Raw genomic sequence first — 20,777 nt, forward strand, 5'->3', positions numbered from 1 at the left:
TATTCTTAATGGATTGAGGGTCAGTATTTTGGTGTACTTCTTCTAATCCTTGTTTTCAGGTGCGTTGTTTTTTAAACTGAAGCTCAATCATAATTACAGAATTTTACATCCTGCTTTTTTGACTCAACAATGCACTGTACCCATTTTAACGAGTTCCCCTGAGGTCTGTGTGGCCAGCATTTTAAATTGCTGCATAAAATACATTCTGGTCAGTGTGCCAGTGGATATTTCCTGAGCCCCATCTCAGTGCCAGGTACTATGTGCAGTTGTAAGGAACACAGTAGGGAATAGAGCAAATTCAGTGCCAACTAAAAAGTAACTGCCACCAAGCATCAAGGTGTGTTTCTATAAGAAGAAAAGTGCCGAGGGAGCCAGAACCACCCTGGCAGGGGCTTAGCTTCATCTGGGTGAGGAAGCACCTGACTGTCCTCCCTATCCCAGTAGCCACCAGGTGGGCACCCCACTCAGTGTGGGGACTGTTTTGTTAACTGACACTGTACAGTGTACTGGTTAGACAAGCTCTCCCTTGTTGGGGACCCTGACTTTTAGGAAATGGAGGACTGCCCCTGAGGAAGATAGCAAAGAGAATTAACTGAGGTCTGGGTGATATTTTCATGCAATGACATGTTTTATCCTCTTAAACTGGCATGTTTTGCCATCTTTGCCATCCCACCAAGGGTTTAGGATCCCTTCTACTTGGGGGACCTGGCAAACGCTCAAGAGCAGAAGAGGAGCCTTTAAAGGGTGGTATCACAAGAGGAGTAGAGAAGTGGACCCTGCTTTTGAGATTATGTACTCCGAATACCTCTTATCTGCTTTATAGCACAACGCTATCTGCATATCATCAAGGAGGAGGCTGCTGTGGGAGGCAGACATTTCTAGAGGATCTGTACTGTTTTGGAAATGCTATTGTCTGTTGAATAGTGGGTATTTACCGAGCACTGGCTTTGGATAAGATTGGAGATAAAAGGGTGAATAAGTCACAGTCCCCCTCATTCTCCTAGTGTTAATCCTTGTCCCTTGTGTTCCTGATATTTTTTTACTTTCAGCTAAGTAATCATTTGTTTGAAGAACTTGCCATGGATGTGTACGATGAAGTTGACAGGCGAGAGACTGATGCAGGTGACTTAACATGTGGCTTTATCTAATAAGCTTCTGTTATCAGTGGGCAGTGACAAGCTGCTAGCCTCAATGTTTTACTTGCCCAATTTCTACTGTCCTGATAACGCGTGTGTCGACATTTACTTTTGTGTATGTTGGCTTCGGAGTGTGCTTCCCTGAGTCTCCCTAGTAACGCGGGAGCCGCGGCTCTCAGGGGCGCAGTGGCACACTCGTGGTGATGAGATTCTGTCTCTGGCTCTTTCCTCTGGCTAGTCTGGCTTGCCACGCAAAACCACAGCACCCTGGTAACCGAGACAACCGTCGTCCCCTTCCTTCCGGTCAATCCTGAGTACTCATCAACACGGAACCAGGCAAGTGACCGAGTCCGAAAAGTAACTAGTAGTGTTATTTTGGGAATGGCTGATAGCATGGTATTTTATTTTGCCAGGACAGATATTTTACATTTTTTTATTGATTGAAATGTTAATATCTTTTATACACGCACGCACACAAAACTCACAGATTGATAAGAAAAGCAATAGACGTAGATTACTGAGAAAGAATATAAAACAATTCCCAGGAGAAATATAAGTGGCTTACAAATGTGAAGAAATGTTTAACCTCATTAGTAATCAAGGAAAGCAACCTAAAGGCATTAAAGAAAGTTTCTTCACTCAAGTTAATAAAGTATATAATAAAGGATACTCTGGGCTGATAACGATATGGCAAGATGGGCTTTCTCGTGCTATAGATAAGAGTTTAAACTGCTGCAGACTTCAGAAAAGCAATTTGTTAACTAGTTCCAGAAGCCTCAAAATTAACATCATTTCACATGGGAATTCCTCATTTGGACATATGTTCTAATAAAATAAAAATACAAAGATTTATGCACTATGATTTTCATCAAAGCATTGTGTTTAACAATAGAGCATTAAAAAGATCTGTGGCATCCATCAAGAGGAGAAAAGCTGAGTAAATTAGGAAGGTCTTTTAATTTTTATTGATTAATGGCTATATATAGTGATAGAGTCCCAACATCTAGATTATGCCTTTGTTTATCTTGCAATTTAAACATTTCCCTCCAAATTAATTTTTCATTACTAGGTCTTCTCCAAAACTGAACTGATATTAGAAAAAAATGTTAAGTAGAACCATTTCATTTTGTTCACATAAATAATATGCATTGTAAGGACTTAAATGTTATATAATTCTCCTACGTAAATGGTTTTAAACTGTTCGCAAAGAGAATGTTAATGTTTGATTCCATCGTGGTTGTGATTAATGACACTTCGTGCTGGAAGGTTTTTGCTGAAATCTAACAATAGTCTGACTAGTTTTATGTGAATTTGTGTATATTTTTACATTTGGGAATATTTCCAATTATTTTTTCACCCTCAGGGCAGACAGAAATTAGCTCGGTTTAACGCCCATGAGTTTGCCACGCTGGTTATCGACATTCTCAGTGATGCCAAGAGGAGACAGCAAGGCAGTCCTCTTTCTAGTTCAAAAGGTAACTGTTCACTGTTGATGGTGAGCTCAATGCAGTCTATACACACTACTGATTAATAACGTGTACACCTGAAATTTCACAATGTTACAAACCATTACGATCTCAATAAAATAATAATAATTTTAAAAAGGTAACTGTTTCAAACCTCTAAATGTTTGCTTCTTTGCCTTCTAAGTTTGACACAAGTGTTAATAAAGCACTCGTCAACGTGACAGCTTAAAGCCCTGTATGTTTTATTGGTACCATGTCATGACAAAGTTTACCTCTTTGAGCCTAGAATTATAAATATTTCAACTTTATTAACTCCTATCCAAATTTACCTTATATGTGATTTTTTCCCTCTTGGGTCACCTATCTTCCCTATAAAATTACATCCTGAAATTAACCCAAAAGTCTGACTTAGATCTTGTTAAGGGACATAAGATTTAAATTACAGCTCACTTGCTGTTGCTTACCTACAAAAGTGAGTTCTAAATAATTGAAATTTGTTACTATAAACTTTATATGTCTGCAGTGAGAGTTAACATTGTAAAGAGAGCACTGAGCACTATTCTTAGGTGCCTTGTGGAGTCTAGTTCAGTAGCTCAGGGTCCTGTCTCTGCGCTTAGGAATGCACTTCCTCCCCGGCCCCGGGACTGTATCCTCATTGGTTTTTATATATAATACCCTTTCTTATTGTAAAACATATAAACAGAAGAAATACATACCATGAAAATTGTTTTCAGTCAGCATCGCATTCCCCAAAGACGGTAATCAGTAACTGACAACAATTTGTTCTTGGTTTTACTGGTTCAACCAGAAATAAACCAGTTCTAAGAAAGTTTATCAAATTTTTTTGAAGGTGCAGTGATAAGGGTCCTGTCAGATATTTGAAGTCTCAAAATGTACTTGCTCTTTGATTTGGTGGTTCCATTTCTAGGTGTTAATTGAGGGAAATAAAGATGTATGTGTTATTATTACATTTATGTACAAGGAACACTTATTACACTCTCAATGATGAATAAATTGTAAGTACTTTCAAGGTAAACACACACACACAAAAAAAGATGTATGTGTATGTTATATATAACACTGAAAACATTAGAAACAAATAATAATAGAGCAACAGTTAGTCACATATTCTAAAAGTACACAGACCTTTTTTTCAGAGCAGATGTAATGACATAGTATAAAGTAATACATTTTTTTAAAGGTTTAGTAAATCCCAATTTTGTAAGGAAAACATTTGTGTGCATACATAGGTACAAGTACCGCATGTAAGTATAAATGTACAGTTAATCCTCATTATTCACAGGTCCTGTATTTGCAGATTCACCCATTTGCTAAAATGTATTTGTAACCCCAAAATCAGTACCCACAGAATTTTCGTGGTAATTTGTGGACCTGTACAGAATGGTGAAAAATTTGAGCCATCCAAAACACACGTTCCCAGCTGAGATTGAACAAGGCCACGCTCTGCCTTTTGTTTCAACTCTCATACTGTAAACAAATGTCCTTTTCAAGGTCTATTTAGTGCCACGTTTTTCATAGCGTTGTGCTTTTTCTTGGTGATTTTACTGTTTAAAATGGCCCCCAAGTGTAGTGCTGAAGTACTGTCTAGGGTTCCTGGGCACAAGAACGCTGTGATATGGCTTATGGGGAAAATATGTGTATTGAATAAGCTTTGTTCAGATGTGAGTTACAGTACCGTTGGCCATTGAGTTCAGTGTTAATGAATCAATATATGTTGAAAATGTCTTTAAAATGAAACACACATGAAACAAGGTTATACATTGATCTGTTGACAAAACTCTTATGACCAGAGACTCACAGGAACCCAACCCTGTGTTTCCATTCAGAACAATGGTTTAGGATTTGCTAATTAGTCTTCATGGCAACTTTATAGGCCATAACTACTGAAAATAGGGAAATTGACTGTATGCATGTATATGCTTAGGAAAAAGACTGGAAAGAAATAGACCAACATATGTCAATGGCTATGAATGATTATCAGTAGTTTCAAATTTTCTTTATTGAATCTTTATTATCTCTGTGATCAGATGACATATATTTTAAGTATTAATTTAAAAAATTAAAATTCCTTTTAAGTAACCATAATTTATCAGCCAGATAGTATCTACCAAAATATCCAGAAATAATAATGGGAATAAGAGATTAGCTTGAATGCCTGAAAGAAATTGGAGAGACTTGGATAATTTGTGAAATCTTGTATTCAAAATGTGTTAGAGCCTATTGAATCAGCCCTGTTCCCCTATAGACCAGACCTTCCTGAGGTGCATGTGTGTGTCCACTGGGACCTTTTCTCCTTTTCTGTCTCTCTCTGTCACCGGCTTTCAGCTGACTAAATGACAATGTGCCTATTCTCTGAGCACCTAGTTTCTAGGCTCCGCTTTAACAACTTCCTTTCTGTTTTGGCTTGACATTACCTTGTAAACAAGTTACAGTTATAATTGAATTACAGTTAATCTTACCTTGTTACAGCTTTATTTTCATGATTTGGAGCTACAGTCTATCTCCTTGAATGGTTAGAGACTTGGGAAGCTGCCTCCTTAATCTGAGCAGTTTTTCCCCAAACCGTCTAATCAGTTTGCCCACATTTGGCAAGCAGCTCAGAGGGATGTTTAAATCTCTCTGTGCAGTTTACAGTAGGCTGGCTGTCTGATTGATAACCTGCTCTCTTATCCTGTATTAGGTGGAAATATAACATTACTCTTTCTGTCATTTTCTTTCAGTCTTTTAAATGGCTAAACCCCAAAATCCTCCCAATAGTTTTTTGGGAAAAGAAGGTTTTTTAAGCCTGAAGTAAAATTATATGCTTTTCTTGATAGACAATGTGGAGCTCATACTGAAAACAGTCAGTAACCAGCACAGTGTTGAAAGTCAAGACAACGACCAGCCGGACTACGACAGTGTGGCATCAGACGAAGACACAGATCTGGAAGCCACTGCAAGCAAGGCAAACAGGCAGAAGGTGAGGTGACACACTGCACATAGAAAGGGAGAATATGTTCCTTTTTCAAATCTTTCCTCCTACAAAGTTGCCTTATTTGTAAATCACTTGAGGGTCAGCCCTGTGAAAAGTCTGTGGAGGTAAAGTTGGGTTTACTGCCAGCTTGGGCCAAGCAGAGGTGAAACGAGGTGAATAGTTTTAGAATAGGGGGTTCCTTGTACCTGAGTCAATGGCTGAATCACAGCCCTACTGCAAGTATGACTTTGTAAGACTTGTAAGGAGGGACTGGTGTTTTTTATTCTTTCAAAAAACATTTACCAAGTGGCTTGTCTGGATAATACTGTCCTGAATGAGGCCCAGTCCCTTTTCCGTGAGGCTGTCACTGCCTAGTTGGAGGGATAACTACAATAAAAGGTGTGGAGTGATATGTGTCCTAGGAAGCACAAATAGAAGGTGGAAGGATGGGGTGAAAGGAGGCACAACCTTTCCTTGCTGAGGAGGAGTATCAGGAGAGGCCTTGTACGTGGGATGGCTCTTAAGGCGTGCCTTAAAGGATGAGTGGGATATGAGCACGTGGAGAGGCAGGGAAGGGTGGTCTAGGCAGAGGGAAAGTGAAACAGGGGTGTCCCGGTGGGAAAGCTGGTCATGTACAGGGACAGCCCAAAGGGAGTGGGACTCACAGCTGTAGCAGCGGGCAGTCACCGTGGAGGAGCGCGCCACCACCCTGAAGAGCCTGGACCTTGGCGGCAGTGCAGAGCCCAGAGAGGTTTTAGGCAGGGCAGGAGAGCAATGGGTGGCTCTTAAAACCACTGTTCTGGTGGGTCAGACAGTGGAGGAAGGGAACTCAGTTAGGGTACTGCTGAAGAAGTCCAAACCAGAGCTGACCCAGGCCGCCTCAGGGCCTGGGCTTGGAGGGTCTGGATGGAAGAGAAGTCACTATGAGAGAGTGTGAGCCCAAGGAGCTGCTCTACCCACTGCTGAATCCCCAGGACCTCACCCTAGACCCGGCCCATGGAGGGGTTCAGCAAATGTTTGAGAATGGATGAAGAGGAAGATAGAATAGGGGGCCGGCTCCGTGGCCGAGTGGTTAAGTTCGCGCACTCCGCTGCGGTGGCCCAGGGTTCAGATCCTGGGCCGCAGACGTGGCACCACTCATCAGGCCACGTTGAGGCGGCGTCCCATATCCCACAACTAGAAGGACGTGCAACTAAGATATACAACCGTGTACAGGCGGGGTTTGGGGAAATAAAGCAGAAAAAAAAAAAAGATTGGCAACAGTTGTTGGCCCAGGTGCCAATCTTTAAAAAAAAAAAAGGAAGATTGGCAACAAATTGTTAGCCCAGGTGCCAATCTTTAAGGAAAAAAAAGAAGATAGAATAGACAGGTCTTGGCAATAAGTTCCATGTTTGAAGTGGGAAGACAGACACAAAAGTTGTGTCCAGAGTCTGCCAGGTCACATGACTGTGAGAATGATGATGATGTCATTGGCAGATGCAGGGAATGCGGAGGGGGCAGCAGGAGTCACTTGTCACATCTGAAACACCTCTACCCAGTCTCCCCAAAAACACTGGGTTCACTCAGGGTGACAGCTAGAGTCAGGACAGGGCCCTCCATAACGGGTCCTTTGTGGACTGACCGGCCTTCTACTCCTCTCCACCTTGCCCGTCCACTCGCCCTAGCTGAGCTCTGCTGCTGCCTAGAACGTTCTTCCCCCAGACAGCCATTTGACTAATGTCCTCACTTCCTCAGGCTGTTGCTCACATCTCACCTGCCCAAAGGGTTACCCCACCTCTCTAATTAAAATGCACCCACTTCACCCCTGCTGCAGCTCCGCAGCCCCTCACCCTGCTCCATTTTATCTATTTTCCACAGCACTTATCCTTCCATCACCCTGTGTAGTTAGTTATTTTTTCCCTCTCTTGCTCTGTTGGGATATAAAAGCCATGGAAGCAGAAATCTCTGTCTGTTTTCTTTCATATATATCCCAAACCCCTAGAACACTCCCTGATGCTCAGTAAAAATCTGTTGGGATGAATGAATTAATGAAAGAATGAATAAAATAGGAAAATGAGTGAGCAGAGAAAGGCAGACAAGACGAGGTGTACACACTTAGTCATTGTCCAAGTAGATCTGTACCCCACTGCCTGTTCTGTTAGAAAATATTGACTTGAACATTTTCCAAATAGTAACTCTACCTTTATGTCTTCTTTTTGCATTACTCTCAGAAGCCTTGATTTGGTTTGATTAACTTTGCAATCCAGCTGGCATGGTCAGAATTTGAAATTCTTTAGCTGTTAGTCTTGAATGTTATCATCGTCTCAGATTGTGAACGTTTTCCCCAATTTATTTTTAGAGCCTAGATTCAGATTTATCAGATGGACCAGTCACTGTGCAGGAATTTATGGAGGTCAAAAACGCTCTAGTGGCTTCTGAGGCCAAGATACAACAGCTAATGAAGGTGAATAACAACTTGAGTGACGAGCTGAGAATTATGCAGAAAAAGGTAACATGTTACTAAATGCCAGGATGATTGACTCTTTAACCCCATAGTATAAGGAAGATTCCCAGGCACGACGCTTGTGGTCAGAGGGACGAAAACAGTTACTGTAACAGACCTAAACGTCTTTGGGCCAAGCTGTCTTTTTGGAAGCAGTATGTATTTAGATATTTCAAATGAAGTAGGTTTGATTAGAAATAAACCCACAGTAAGTTTCCCGAGGAGGAGAAACATGACAGCCTATTAAGTGTCTGTATCAGTGGTAGTAACACTTGCACTGTTCTGTGCTTCCTTGGAACCCGGATGGCGCTCCCTGGGTGCGATTCTTCCTATTCCTCATTCTAAAGAAAAATCACACCGTGAAGGCAGTGCAGACAAAAAGCCCTGGGCAGGTGTATGTGTTTATTAGCATTCCAAACCCTACCCCACGCCATGCAAGGGATGTTGCCACGGTTCACTCTTATTCTAAGTTGTTACCCACCTCAGCCTGGCAACCCTGTCCCACATCCCCACCTTATTTTTCACCAGTACTTCCCACTAATTTATGATGTCCTCAGAGGCTAGGGCAGGGCCTGTCGCAGAGTAGGTGCTCAACAAATATAAGAAAACATTTTGTCTGCACTATCGAGAACTGCTCACTAGTTAGAAACAGTCCCATTTGCTCAGCATTTTCTCATTCACTGCCTTTGGAGAGAGTCAGAAATATATGAATATATTAATCCCTAAAAGGAGTGTGGCTGATAGTAGCAAGGAATATGCTTAAGAGGGAGATTATGTATGATATTCTTTATGAGATTGCTAAGAAAAGGAAGTTGAAAAATTTTAAATTCTGCTCAAGACTTTCTGGGTACTGCCCCCATCATTCAATTCTCTACAAAATGAGATTTTGTACATTTCCCTTAAATAAAACAAAGTGTATATCTCTGTCTTATTGCTGTCATTTAAAGAGTAATCCTTCAGAATCATTATCAAGAACAGGGGACGCAGTGCATTTCATTTGTGGCTGGGCCCTTTTCATGGATGCTTCCTAAAGGAAGGCAGAAGAACCAGAAAGAGGCCCACGCCCCTCCTCTTGTCAGCGAAGTACACCCTCGCCTGGATCTTGGTTTAGGATTCTTTTGGTGTTGAGTTCTAGATCATTTTGTGAGACCTTTTGAGATAAATGGCCCCGATGCCTATATTAGAGGGAGAGAAGAATGCCTGAAGATCAATCAGATTGTAATCAAACACTTGTTCTGGGTTGCCCTGGCTCTGTCTAGGGCTAGTGTGCGGCCATGAATGATACAGACCAAGATCCCTTTGGCCATAAATAAAGGGCTTGCACTTCCTCTGTCTTTTCTGAAATACCTTTTGTTTAATGAATTATAGTTCGCCCCATTAATTGAACTGATAATTTTGTGGAAGTGACTTTTTCTAAAACATGCTGATTTTGCCACTAAATCAATCTGCTAAGCATCACCTTTTTTATTCTATGATGCTCCTTTTAGTATTTGTAGAAATCACCAGAGATATCCTCATGTCTCTGAAAGAAAATGTCTTGAGCTTCTTTAAGAAATGAAGAGTGAAATTATGTGCCATTGCCTGTGGATTATCTCTTCAATTCTTAAAATGCTTTTCGTTTCTGAAACTATTAAATTATCTGTAACTTTTCATTTCCTATTATACTCCTTCCAAACAAGAAAGTGTTCTTGTTAAGATAAGTCTGGTTCTTATTAAGATGAGCATCATTCAGATTTACCTGAGGACATCTCTAAATACAGAGTACTGAAATTTTTAAAACTTGAGACCAGCAGCTTGTGCCCATTAAAACACATTCAAGCAAAATCCAGGATGGATGTTTTAGAGGCATGAAAAGTGTTAAGATAAAGTTTCAGATATCAAGGCCTTGTAAAAAAAAAAAAAACTCTAAGAGAAGGTTTTCACATAGACAAACATGTTGACCAGACACCCCAGTCCTTCACTGAGGGCATGTGTCAGTTCTGCTCCTTACTCTGGACCTTGACCATCTCACTTTAGGCTGTGGGTTCCCTAATAAATAGTTTTGACAGTCACCTTCTGCCTGTCTGGATCCTGGAATGTAGGAATTTTCAGTGGCTGCTTGTCACTTTGCAGCTGTTCTTTCTTTGGGAATGGAGTTGCAGATATGTTATACCCTGAGAGCCTTGGTGGGGTAGAGGCAATCTGTCATTCCATAGCGGGTCACTCTTCCAGAAAACTGAGAATGAGGGCATTTCTGTGGCAGAGGCAGTAAGTCAGACTTTCACAAAAGTTTGGCACTATTAATATAAAGTATGTGGAATTTTTATTTAGCAAAGATGTATTGATTTTATTTCAAAGTTAGGTAAACTTTTTCTTATATAGTTGACAAAGTAGCGTGATTTGTATCTGATCTTTCACATTTAACAGTTGCTTGGAAAAGATGCTAATTAATGAAGAGGAGCAGCCACTATTGGTGTATTTTTCACAGATCGGTGCTTTCTAAATAAAAATTGAAAGTAACTCCTAACACTGAATGGGTTTGCTATTGAAAAGTAATGATCTTCTGGTGCAAATACAGTTGCTTGCGGACTTAAGCCTTGGCCCTGGTGGGAAATCTGGTCAGATTTTACAGTCTCTGTCAAAGAGTAGACAGCTGAACTCACACCACACCCAGCTTATAAAATGTCATGGAAGATGAAGGAGCACCAGAGGGGAAGGACACTGTGCAGCCTGGACTCAGTTAATTGTGTTTAAAATGCCAGACGCTAAAGAGTAACACGATTCCTTGCTGATCCCTTAACCCTAATTCATCAAACACCATGAAGCAGCCTGCATGTGAGGAATGGAAAGAGCATTCAGGGTCTCCAAGTGACAGCCTCTAACTAAGATGGGGTGGTGCCAGGCACATTAGCGTGTTGAAAGCTGACACCACCGTGGTCGCATTTTTGGGTGACAAAGCCAAAGGAGAGAGAGGCCAAATATTCCAGCCCTGACCGAAAGATGATCCATCACCAGAGGGAAGCGAGCGTGCTACGTGGAGCGTTCAGATGAAGATGTTAACATAGTTCAATAGGCCTCCAGTTTTCTTCGTGATATGTTAATATAGCAAACGTACCATGATTCGGTTCCCTCTATTTTTTAAAAAGTGCTAAATTGTCTGGAATATCAAGAGTATTATGTAATAAAAACTTGATGATCATATTTTTCTGGTTGGCTTTTTGGGAAGCAGTAGCTTATCTGGTTTTTCATAAGCTGAACTTCACTGTCTTTCTTGCTTTGCAGAGTAACTCATTATCTTTGTGCTGCTTCCATGGTGTCTGCTGGCATTTTTGGCATCTGCAAATTGCTCAGGGCTCATTTGAAAAGCGAGTTACCTAAGTGATGTCCTCATGATCTCAGGCTCTTGCTTGAAACAGCCTTAGAATAATCCGGAGTACAGCTTTCCTGTAAACATTTTCCAGGCCCGCCATGACCAATTTTTAAGTGGTTAGACGTTGTTTTTAAAAAGTTTAGTGCTACTTTTCCACATTCAGAAATTAAGCTGTTTAATTTGCCTAAGTGATGAAGTGAGTCGACTACGTATCACTCATTCCAGAAGAAAGAATTCTTGTTGGTAGTTGCCTTTGACTTTCAACCCCAGCTAGCTGTTATTGTTCTTACTGTTTAAAGCTGGTAGTTGTATGCGTTTACTTGGTGTTTGCTTTTTCTGCTTGCTATAGAAAAACACAGTCCCACTGCCAAACATTTCTTTCAGCTTCAAACACTCCAGAGTGAAAATTCGAACCTCAGGAAACAGGCCACAACCAATATATATCAGGTGCAAACTGGTTCTGAGTACACAGACACTTCCAACCACTCTTCCTTAAAGCGACGTCCGTCTGCCCGGGGCAGTAGGCCCATGTCCATGTACGAGACGGGATCAGGTCAGAAACCATATCTCCCAATGGGAGAAGTGAACCACCCCGAAGAGAGCAGGACAAGACTCCAGCCTTTCCCTGCGCACGTAAGTAACACCACTGGCGCTTCCGCTCTTCACTCTCTGTCCAGCCTGACTCCTGCATTCCCTCTTCTGAACCTGCAGATCCCCGTGTCTCTGCTTTGCCAGATTGGACTATGAGAGTTGTCCTTGTGTTTGCTGTATTAACATGTCGACAGATGCTTGCGGTGTTCCCACAAGCATACAAGGCCATTGGCCAAAAGTTTTCAAACCCAGTTGGGGATTCTGGCTCTTGCTCAGCCCCTCTCCCCTTTTTCTCCCTGGTATTCATAATATCTTTCCTAGCCAGCCAGTATTGGTACTTTTTTTTGTAATAAGCTTCCTTCCCCACTGTGGAAAACAAAAACAAATTGTAACGGTCACCAGCAGAAGTGCGTGCCGTCTTCCTTGAGGTAGACAGGTATGTGCCCCTTTATGAACTGTGGCCCTTAGAATTCGAGGTACCTTGTCTGCTCCTCCTGGTTGAGCAGATGGCTCTGGAAGCCTCCAGGCCTCTGTGGCCTCTGCACCTGTGGTCAGTGTGCCTGCTTAGCTTCTGCATGCCCCTTCTCCCCTTCATGAAGAAGACATTGCTTGTGTTTTCATGAGAATGAAGTGTGAAAAAGCTACATCAGTTTTACAAGTGTTATATTCCAAAGATTGTATTCTGTAACAGGCTGCTAGCTGTCTTATTTTACAATGGGATAAATATTGTGTTGTGAGGTTTTCAAGTATTATATTTCTTTTGGATTATTTTAAAAACCTATGTTTTGACAAAATGTTATAGACATTTTGAACATATGTGATGTTTTTTCAGAGAGTAATATTTATCTTTTTGAATGTCAAAGTTGTTATTTCTTCAGTCAAATTTAATAGGAGTTTCAAAAAAATTCTCAGTAAATGCAAAGTAAAGGACACGGTCTAGTAAATTAAACTCTCATTTAATTTTGTCAAGCTTTAGTGTGGTAAAATTACACTGTTGTTATATTGTGATTGGTAGTCTATTCAACTTTTTAAGTTGTTTGGGCTAAACATTCTGAGGCAATTGGTTTATACATTTGGTGTAATGGGAATACCATTGAACTAAGTTAAGAATCTTATTTTTGTATAACTGAAAACAAAATTTAGGAAAAGCAACCTTTGTTAGTTTTCACAGTGTACTTTTTTATTTTAGAAACGTTTAGAATGTAAGAATGTCATATTATTGCAAAAGTTCTATATATGTACTAAAGGTAGATCGATAACATATACCAACTTTTAATCATTCATATAGTTTCTCATATTATCTGTCCTTATTAAAAAACAAATAATTGTTTAAGGTTCTCCATTTTAAAAAAACTATTAGCAAATTTGACAAATTATGCTAGGTATTATCTTTTTCCTTATAGAAAAGTAGCCTTATAAATTGCGAGTTATTTTGGGGAGGCATTTCACGAAGGGGTTAAACATCTCTGGGGGTTTGTCACTGGCTCGCGTGGCAGTCAGCTCTCCTGTCACAGAAATTTCAGTACTGATCTCACCTAGTGAGTTGCTTTTGGGGATTCTTTTACTGGGAAACCTGGGCTGAAGCCAGGGGAGGTGGTGGGGTTTTCTGTTTGTTTTGTGTTTTCCCGAGTGTGTTTCTTTTTCCCCTTCCAGATCGGGAGGAGTGCGCTTGTGACCTCCTCTTCGTCTCTGCCCTCCTTCCCCTCCACACTTTCCTGGTCGAGGGACGAAAGCACCCGAAGGGTTAAGTACACTCTGAATGGTCTGCTCTCTGGAAGACGGGCAGTGCTCCTGGGAGCTTTGTGCTTCTCCTGGCCCTCTGCTAACTGCCCTTCTGTCCTGCATGAGGCAGCGCTTCCCTCCTGGTGTCTCACAGCACAGCACAGCGGCATGCACGCACACACACACGCGCACACCTGCACTCATGCAGCCTCCCTTTTGTCTAACTCCACATTGCTCAGTTTCACGTAATATTTAACAAGATTCCCAATTCACTCAATAACATTTATTCTGAGCATACTGTCTTTTTAAACAATCGGGAAATTAGCTGGCTGCTGGTTAAATATTGTCATAGGGCAGATCTGTTAGATTTACTGAGATTAAAACTAGTATATTTGGACTAACTGGGACACTTAAGACATCATCCTTTTTTATTTTTTTTAATCTCTTGACATAGTTTATGTCAGCACCATACTTGACAAACCAAGATTTTGCAGTCCCTGAGTCCCGCCTCAGGACTGTAACACATAGCAGCATTGGAGGCGAAGGCGGCTGTTACTCTGAAGCTGGTCGTGATGTTTTTTCGCTTTATTAGTTGGTCAAGTCCAGCTTGCTGATGTACACTTTACATTCCCAATAGCATTGCATGATTCAGGTAAGCTCCTTTTAGAGTAGCCAGGCAACAAGTATTTATTAAGTACCTCCTCCACACCTAGCCTTTTGGTGAGTCAGTTAAAAAGAGTGCTAGGGACTTAGGTGACTGCCTTCAAAGGCGCTGTCAATTTTAAAAATCGCTTCATGCCTGAGGAGTATATGACAACAAGCTGGGAAAGTCATGGAAAGAACACAGGCTTTGAAGACCTGCATTCAGGTCCTCGCTTGCTCACTTTGTTTTTTTTTTTTTTTGAGGAAGATTAGCCCTGAGCTAACATCTGCCACCAATCCTCCTCTTTTTGCTGAGGAAGACTGGCCCTGAGCTCACGTGGGTGCCCATCTTCCTCTACTGTGGATGCCTACCACAGCATGGCTTGATAAGCAGTGCCATGTCCACACCTGGGATCCAAACCGGCGAACCCTGGGCTGCCAAAGTGGAAAGTGCACACTAAACTGCTGTGCCACCGGGCTGGCCCCACTCACTCTTTTTTTTAACGGAAGGGTAGTGTAACTAAGGTGAGAGGAGGGAAGGTGGCTGTGGGTAAGGGGACCACCTTTACAGACAAGGCCTTTGTCCATTCCCCCCACGTCAGTAGGAACCATGGAGAATCGTTTTTTCCCATTACCAGTGCTATACGGCTCATCGAGGCCCTTTGGGGGGGTTCCTTTCTGCACTTTTGAAGTAATCTATTAAAAAGAACTCTTTTTTTTGAGGAAGATTAGCTCTGCGCTAACTGCTGCCAATCCTCCTCTTTTTGCTGAGGAAGACTGGCCCTGAGCTAACATCCGTGCCCATCTTCCTCCACTTTATATGTAGGACGCCTACCACAGCATGGCATGCCGAGCGGTGCCATGTCCGCACCCGGGATCCAAACTGGCGAACCTCGGGCTGCCGAAGCAGAATGTGCGAACTTAACTGCTGCACTACCGGGCCGGCCCCTGAAAAGAATTCTTGATATATGATACTTAAAGTCTTCTGAGCAGTTCTGAAATTGAACTGCAATGTTTTTGTTATAATATTTTGGTTAAGCTAAGGGACAGTTAAATAGAAATTAAATATCTCATTTGAAATTTTAATCAGTCAAATAAACATCTTTTGTCCACCATGAAATATGGTTTGAAAAACATTTTTTTTTTCTTTTGGTAATTTTGAGAATCAATGCAGGGATTGCTTGCTGAGACAGAGTTTTATACAAGATTAACAGTTAAGTTATTTAAACTGATAATCTTGCTTGTTCCTGACAGCTTCATCATGAGTTTAGGTTTTTATGGCATGTCTGTATTCAGAGAAAACTGCAAATCTATTAAATAAACTGAACCAGCACCAGCTATAGGTAACTTTTCTATTAACAGCTTTGAGAGAACAGCACTTTTAACAAATAGATCTTAGCTCTGCATGTTTATAATAATTTTCATAAAATTAATTGCTGGCTAATTTGAAATCCTGCACATATGCTTTTGTTGACAATGATGAAGGACCTAATGCGTAAGTAACTGATTACCTGGGTGGTTACTGCCACTTATTGTTTCCTATACTTGAGAAACATTTCCTGAGTACTTTTATTAGGTGTATGAGTCTTTTCTAAAATGTGTAAATGAAACTTGGTACTTTTGATCACTGTCTGGTAATGCATTTGATTTGTAATTATCAAATTTACATCAAGGAAGGCAAAAAGATCCATTATAAAAATGTGGGATTTTCTGGGTTTAATTCTGTTTTCTAGTAGATTCTCCCACTCGAGCAGCTCTGGATAAATTTTCTAGAATAATTATTTAAATGCAGGTTTTTACATTCCGTTTTTGTATGTGTACATACCCACATATGCATACAAACACACCCATCCATATGTGTGTGCATGTATATAAAAACTAAAGGAAAAGAAATTTAAAAGTTAGTCAAACATTCCCTGTGAAAGGTAAGACAGGGTGGGGTGTTTTGGTTTGTTAGGGTTTTTTTTAGATCACCTCTGGAAGAGCCTGGTGTCACTGTTCCTGCGCTGGATACAGCGCCTGCCTTTGGCCTTCCATCTAGACTTCCAGTAGCCAGTAACTCACTGATCGATTCATAAAGCTGGATCAAAATAAGGCAGCAAGTGAAGCAGAACTGTTTGCTGGAGGGGATATAAAAAAGGATCTTAGAGGTTGTAGTAGATTTTACAGAATTCAGCTTTACAGACACACTCCACATGGCTCCAAGCCAATACTTCTAATCATTTGCCAGATTAATTTTATTGGGTAAAGACAAGTGTATATTGAATTTTAGGAGTTCAGTGTAAGTGTCTTATATTAGAGTGGCTAGGACCAAATAGAGCTTTGGGGGGAAATGTGAAAGATCAGCAGACAGAGAAAGAGAGCATTTGCCCTGGGAGAGGGAAAGGGAGAGGCCATGGGGACAGGAAGCAAAATATGTTGTACATAAGGAGTCTCTCCCCGCCGGGGCGCCAGCCGTCCCGCCTGTGCACAGGGCTTTCTGAGGGCCAGGTGGCGCTGTCGGTAAGGAGCGCATAATTAGACTTTGCGTAGACCTTCCTCAGCTGACTTCCTCTAAGGGAGCCGCTCCTCTGGATGAAGCTGCAGGGTCTCCGTGGGTGTAAACAAGGCTCCTAATTTACAGCTATATCTTTAGCCACATTTTATTGCAGCATCAATAAAATTCCTTAGTCACTTGTTTTGATTAACTTGGATTAAATTCAAGGTATAGAGCTGGAAATAGCTCGTATTTGTATTTTGCGAGGTATTCAGTTTAGGTTTGGAATCAGCTTCCACTGATTTCTGTTCTAGATGAAGAAATTCTCAAACATTATGAATAAAATGAATACTGAGGGAAAATTATTTTTGTTAAACACTCCAGAACTAACACAGTCCCCTTCCAAGGAACGTGGTCCCCTTCAGACTCTGTCACCCTGGCAGGCCCTAGACTTAGCAGTGCTGCCATTTGCTCGCAACATTTTTAGGATTCCTCTTTTGACACTGTGTCCATTTTTGAATCCCCACTGTTACACCAAATCTTTATATTTTAAGGGATAGATGTTTTGGGAAGCAGATAAAAGTGGTTGGGAAACAAGTGTCACACTGGGTTAATGCATTTTGGTTCACAAACAACATGTGGCCATAAGTTAAAAATACAGGTTTTCCTGTGTGGCTCACACCAGCCGTCTCTAAGATCTGTGCGTGTTTTGAGCAGTGGCAATCCTCACAGCCCCAGGCATGGAATATTGCAGATAGCGCGAGACAGGAGATCTGGGTTCTTGGTCCTGTTTTTCTGCTGACTCTGTGGCCTTGGGTGGGTCACCCAGCTTTTTGGCCCTTCATTTTTTCATCTGGTCTTAGACTCAATAAGGTGGCTTCCAGCGCTAAAGGTCTGTGTTATATAAGTGCTGGCATGTTTGCTTTTTAAATGGGTCTCATTATAGTAAGTTAAACTCCATATTCCTCAGAGAACTAAATGTGGGGTGATGCCTTGCGTGTCTGTTAGTTTGTACCAGGGATCTGTTTTTGGAGGAGCCACTGAGCTAAGAAGATGGTGCAAAGAAGGAAAGAAACCGTTTCTGGATCCACTATTCATCTTTTACTAAGTTTCAATAAAGGGTTGGCTCCTGTCCCAAGTGAGATCTGGGGCGTGAAGGCCACGTAGCCCAACAGGTAATGATTCCTGGGAAAGGTTCCTGAGAAGCGTCTCATGCTCTGAACTAACGGGGGTCGCCTTTCTCTCTTGCAGACATCCAGGCTGGAGAAGCAGAACAGCACACCTGAGAGTGACTATGACAACACTCCCAACGACACGGACCCAGATGACATGGGGTACATCTGCAGGAAGAATGTGCCAGGGGTCGGGCTCTTAAACCAGAGACCTAGCAGACTGTGGTCACGAGACACAGTTTGTCACCTGCACCCCTTTTCTGTATTTTCAGACCTGTAAGGCCTTAAAATATGGAAGCACAAGTTCATAGTTCACACCTCTTCTCCTCTCCCTTTATCGCCACAGCGCCTTTCTTCTTTGACCAGCACGTTCTACACATCTCTTAGTCTCTGTAACGCGCTTAAAATCAGTATTTCACTTTAAGTTGACGTTAGGTTACACCCTGCATCTGTACCCTAAGGAGTTGGCTGGATTAGGGATGGCTTTGTAACACACACCCTCCCTGTTCCAATTATTCCTCCCTTTCCCCATCTTCCCTTTCTCTGAGAATCATAATTTCTAGCCCCACAGCTAGAATGAAACAGCCTCCATGTGTGCTGTGGCTGCCTGTTGATGAAACAGCCTCACCGTGAGTGTCCTGCCAGACAGGATAAAGGAAACCACAAAAGCAGCCCACTTGTGCATTCAGCAAATGCACAGGCAGTGGCTCCTAGAAGCAGAGAAGCAGCCAATAAGCACCTATTGCCTTTAGCCACTTCTGTAACGTTCACAGGTCAAGCAGAAAGGGAAGGCAGAGGAGTATGGTGTGGCAAGGTGATGGCTCAGTACCAGATACAGCAGAAGCCCACACGGCCCCAAGCCCCGTTCTCCCCAGCACCGAAGACGTCATCCGGAAGACTGAACAGATCACCAAAAACATACAGGAGCTCTTAAGAGCAGCCCAAGAAAATAAACATGACAGGTAAGGGGGCTCGAAAATCCTGCCTGGGAGAATGTGTACCTGCCCTGGAATAGACGCCACTCCAGTGACGAACAGGTTTCTTCAATATGCCGATTTTAAAGGTTTTTGAAAATTTTCAGGTTTACATAACAGGCTTAAGAACAAATTTGTAAAATTGAGTTTGTTTAATATGGTGTTTCCATTTTTTCATCTTCTTATAAAGTGCTCTGCAAATACATGCCTCTAGAAATAGAATTGCAGCATATTTGGGGTAGTGATGTTCCTGGTTCTAGATGGCCAGGGGAAGGAAGCTCCCTCAAAACTTGCCACTGATTCTTCCAGCCACTGCTGTTCCCTTTGAGCTCCTTAGCTAGGGAGATGTGTACTGACGTAAAAGCTATCCTGAAATGAACCTGATATCTGTCTCCCGTGTGTGCGCACGTACATGCATGTGTGTGTGTAAACATCTGAGAAACAAGTGGTTTACAAATAAAAGTTGATCTAATCGTCACCCAAATAATTCTCTGCTCCTGAAAGAAGAGTCTGCTCACTCTGAGCAGCTATATCCTACAGAGTTCTTTCTTACCGTAAGGAAGGGAGTGGCTCTTGTTCTGACTCCTCCCTTTGTTCTCTGAGTTGAATTCTCTGAGAACTTCTGGTAGGTTGTTAACTGTTCTGGGTGACTTTCTAGTTTCACGTGGCCAGCCCGATCCAGATACACTCATGAAACGTTGTTGAACATCATCCCATTGAGTTTGAGAAACAGAAGAGTTTGGTAAAACCCAAGAACAATCTTACTCTTTTCGTTAGGTCAGCAAAGTTTAGGGCTTCAGTGAAGAACTTCTCTTGGTGCCTCACACAAACAAAAGTTGTCCTAGGAACACAGTCCTGCTCCTTCTTTCTCCTCTCTGTTCTCTTCTCCCACGTAAAGATGCACCAGTGTCTTTGGCCTTCTCTGTGTCCCTGGCACTGCCTTGCCAGCCTCCCTTTCCCTTTTCTTATACAGCTCAGACTTCTCCCAGTGTCCTTATTTCCCACTTGGTAGGAAAGGAATAGTCAGTGTTTATTGAAGGATAAGAGTTAGTCTTCATGGATGGACTGCTGGAGGATCCTCAGAGAAAGGAGAGCCTGCATGATTTCTCAGTCTCCTTCCACGGAAACCATATAGCTGTTTATCTTCCTCCTTCACCAGGCATCCTCTTTATTGCACGCCTTTCATGCCTCCCATGCTACAGGTGTTTAGTTCCTTTGCTCAGCACCACAGCCTTGGGAACAAGTGACTTCACCATCTTATTACAAAAAACACACTGTTTCACAGCTTCCCAAGGTACAGTCTTTACAGTAATCTTCTTCTTCTTCTTCTTCTTTTTCTTTTGAGGAAGATTGGCCCAGAGCGAACATCTGTGCCCATCTTCCTCTACTTTATATGTGGGATGCCTGTCACAGGCATGGCTTGATAAGCAGTGCATAGGTCTGCACCCAGGATCCAAACCAGCGAACCTTAGGCCAGAGCATGCGTGAGTAAACTAAACTGCTACACCACTGGGCCAGCCCCAGTTTTTTTTTTTTTTAAGTAGGTGGTCATTTTATTTTATTTTATTTTATTTTATTTTTATATATATATATTTTTTGGTGAGGAAGATTGGCCCTGAGCTAACATCTATGCCAGTTTTCCTCTATTTTATGTGGGGTGCTGCTACAGCGTGACTTGAGGAGCGGTGCTAGGTCCACGCCTGGGATCCAAACCTGCGAACCCTGGGCCACTGAAGCAGAGCATGCAAACTTAACCACTCTGCCATCAGGCCAGCCATCTTTACAGTAATCTT

At 41.9% G+C, this 20,777-nt stretch overlaps 1 protein-coding gene across 5 annotated transcripts in view; it reads left to right on the forward strand.

Annotated features, from left to right (window-relative positions):
* Positions 1 to 20,777, forward strand: part of GIT2 (GIT ArfGAP 2) — a 47,990-nt gene that overhangs the window by 20,176 nt on the left and 7,037 nt on the right. For 2 of the 5 annotated variants that reach the window (XM_046639293.1, XM_046639294.1), the window contains exons 10-18: positions 1,050 to 1,122; positions 1,375 to 1,472; positions 2,500 to 2,611; positions 5,440 to 5,582; positions 7,915 to 8,064; positions 11,792 to 12,040; positions 13,652 to 13,741; positions 18,090 to 18,172; positions 18,784 to 18,972. In XM_046639293.1, coding sequence (XP_046495249.1) covers positions 1,050 to 1,122; positions 1,375 to 1,472; positions 2,500 to 2,611; positions 5,440 to 5,582; positions 7,915 to 8,064; positions 11,792 to 12,040; positions 13,652 to 13,741; positions 18,090 to 18,172; positions 18,784 to 18,972 — 1,187 coding nt within the window. The remainder of the gene's footprint in view (positions 1 to 1,049; positions 1,123 to 1,374; positions 1,473 to 2,499; positions 2,612 to 5,439; positions 5,583 to 7,914; positions 8,065 to 11,791; positions 12,041 to 13,651; positions 13,742 to 18,089; positions 18,173 to 18,783; positions 18,973 to 20,777) is intronic. The other 3 variants (XM_046639295.1, XM_046639296.1, XM_046639298.1) reach the window with 3 other exon arrangements.

Source organism: Equus quagga, chromosome 15 (genome assembly GCF_021613505.1).
Source record: "Equus quagga isolate Etosha38 chromosome 15, UCLA_HA_Equagga_1.0, whole genome shotgun sequence".
Lineage (NCBI taxonomy): Eukaryota > Metazoa > Chordata > Mammalia > Perissodactyla > Equidae > Equus > Equus quagga.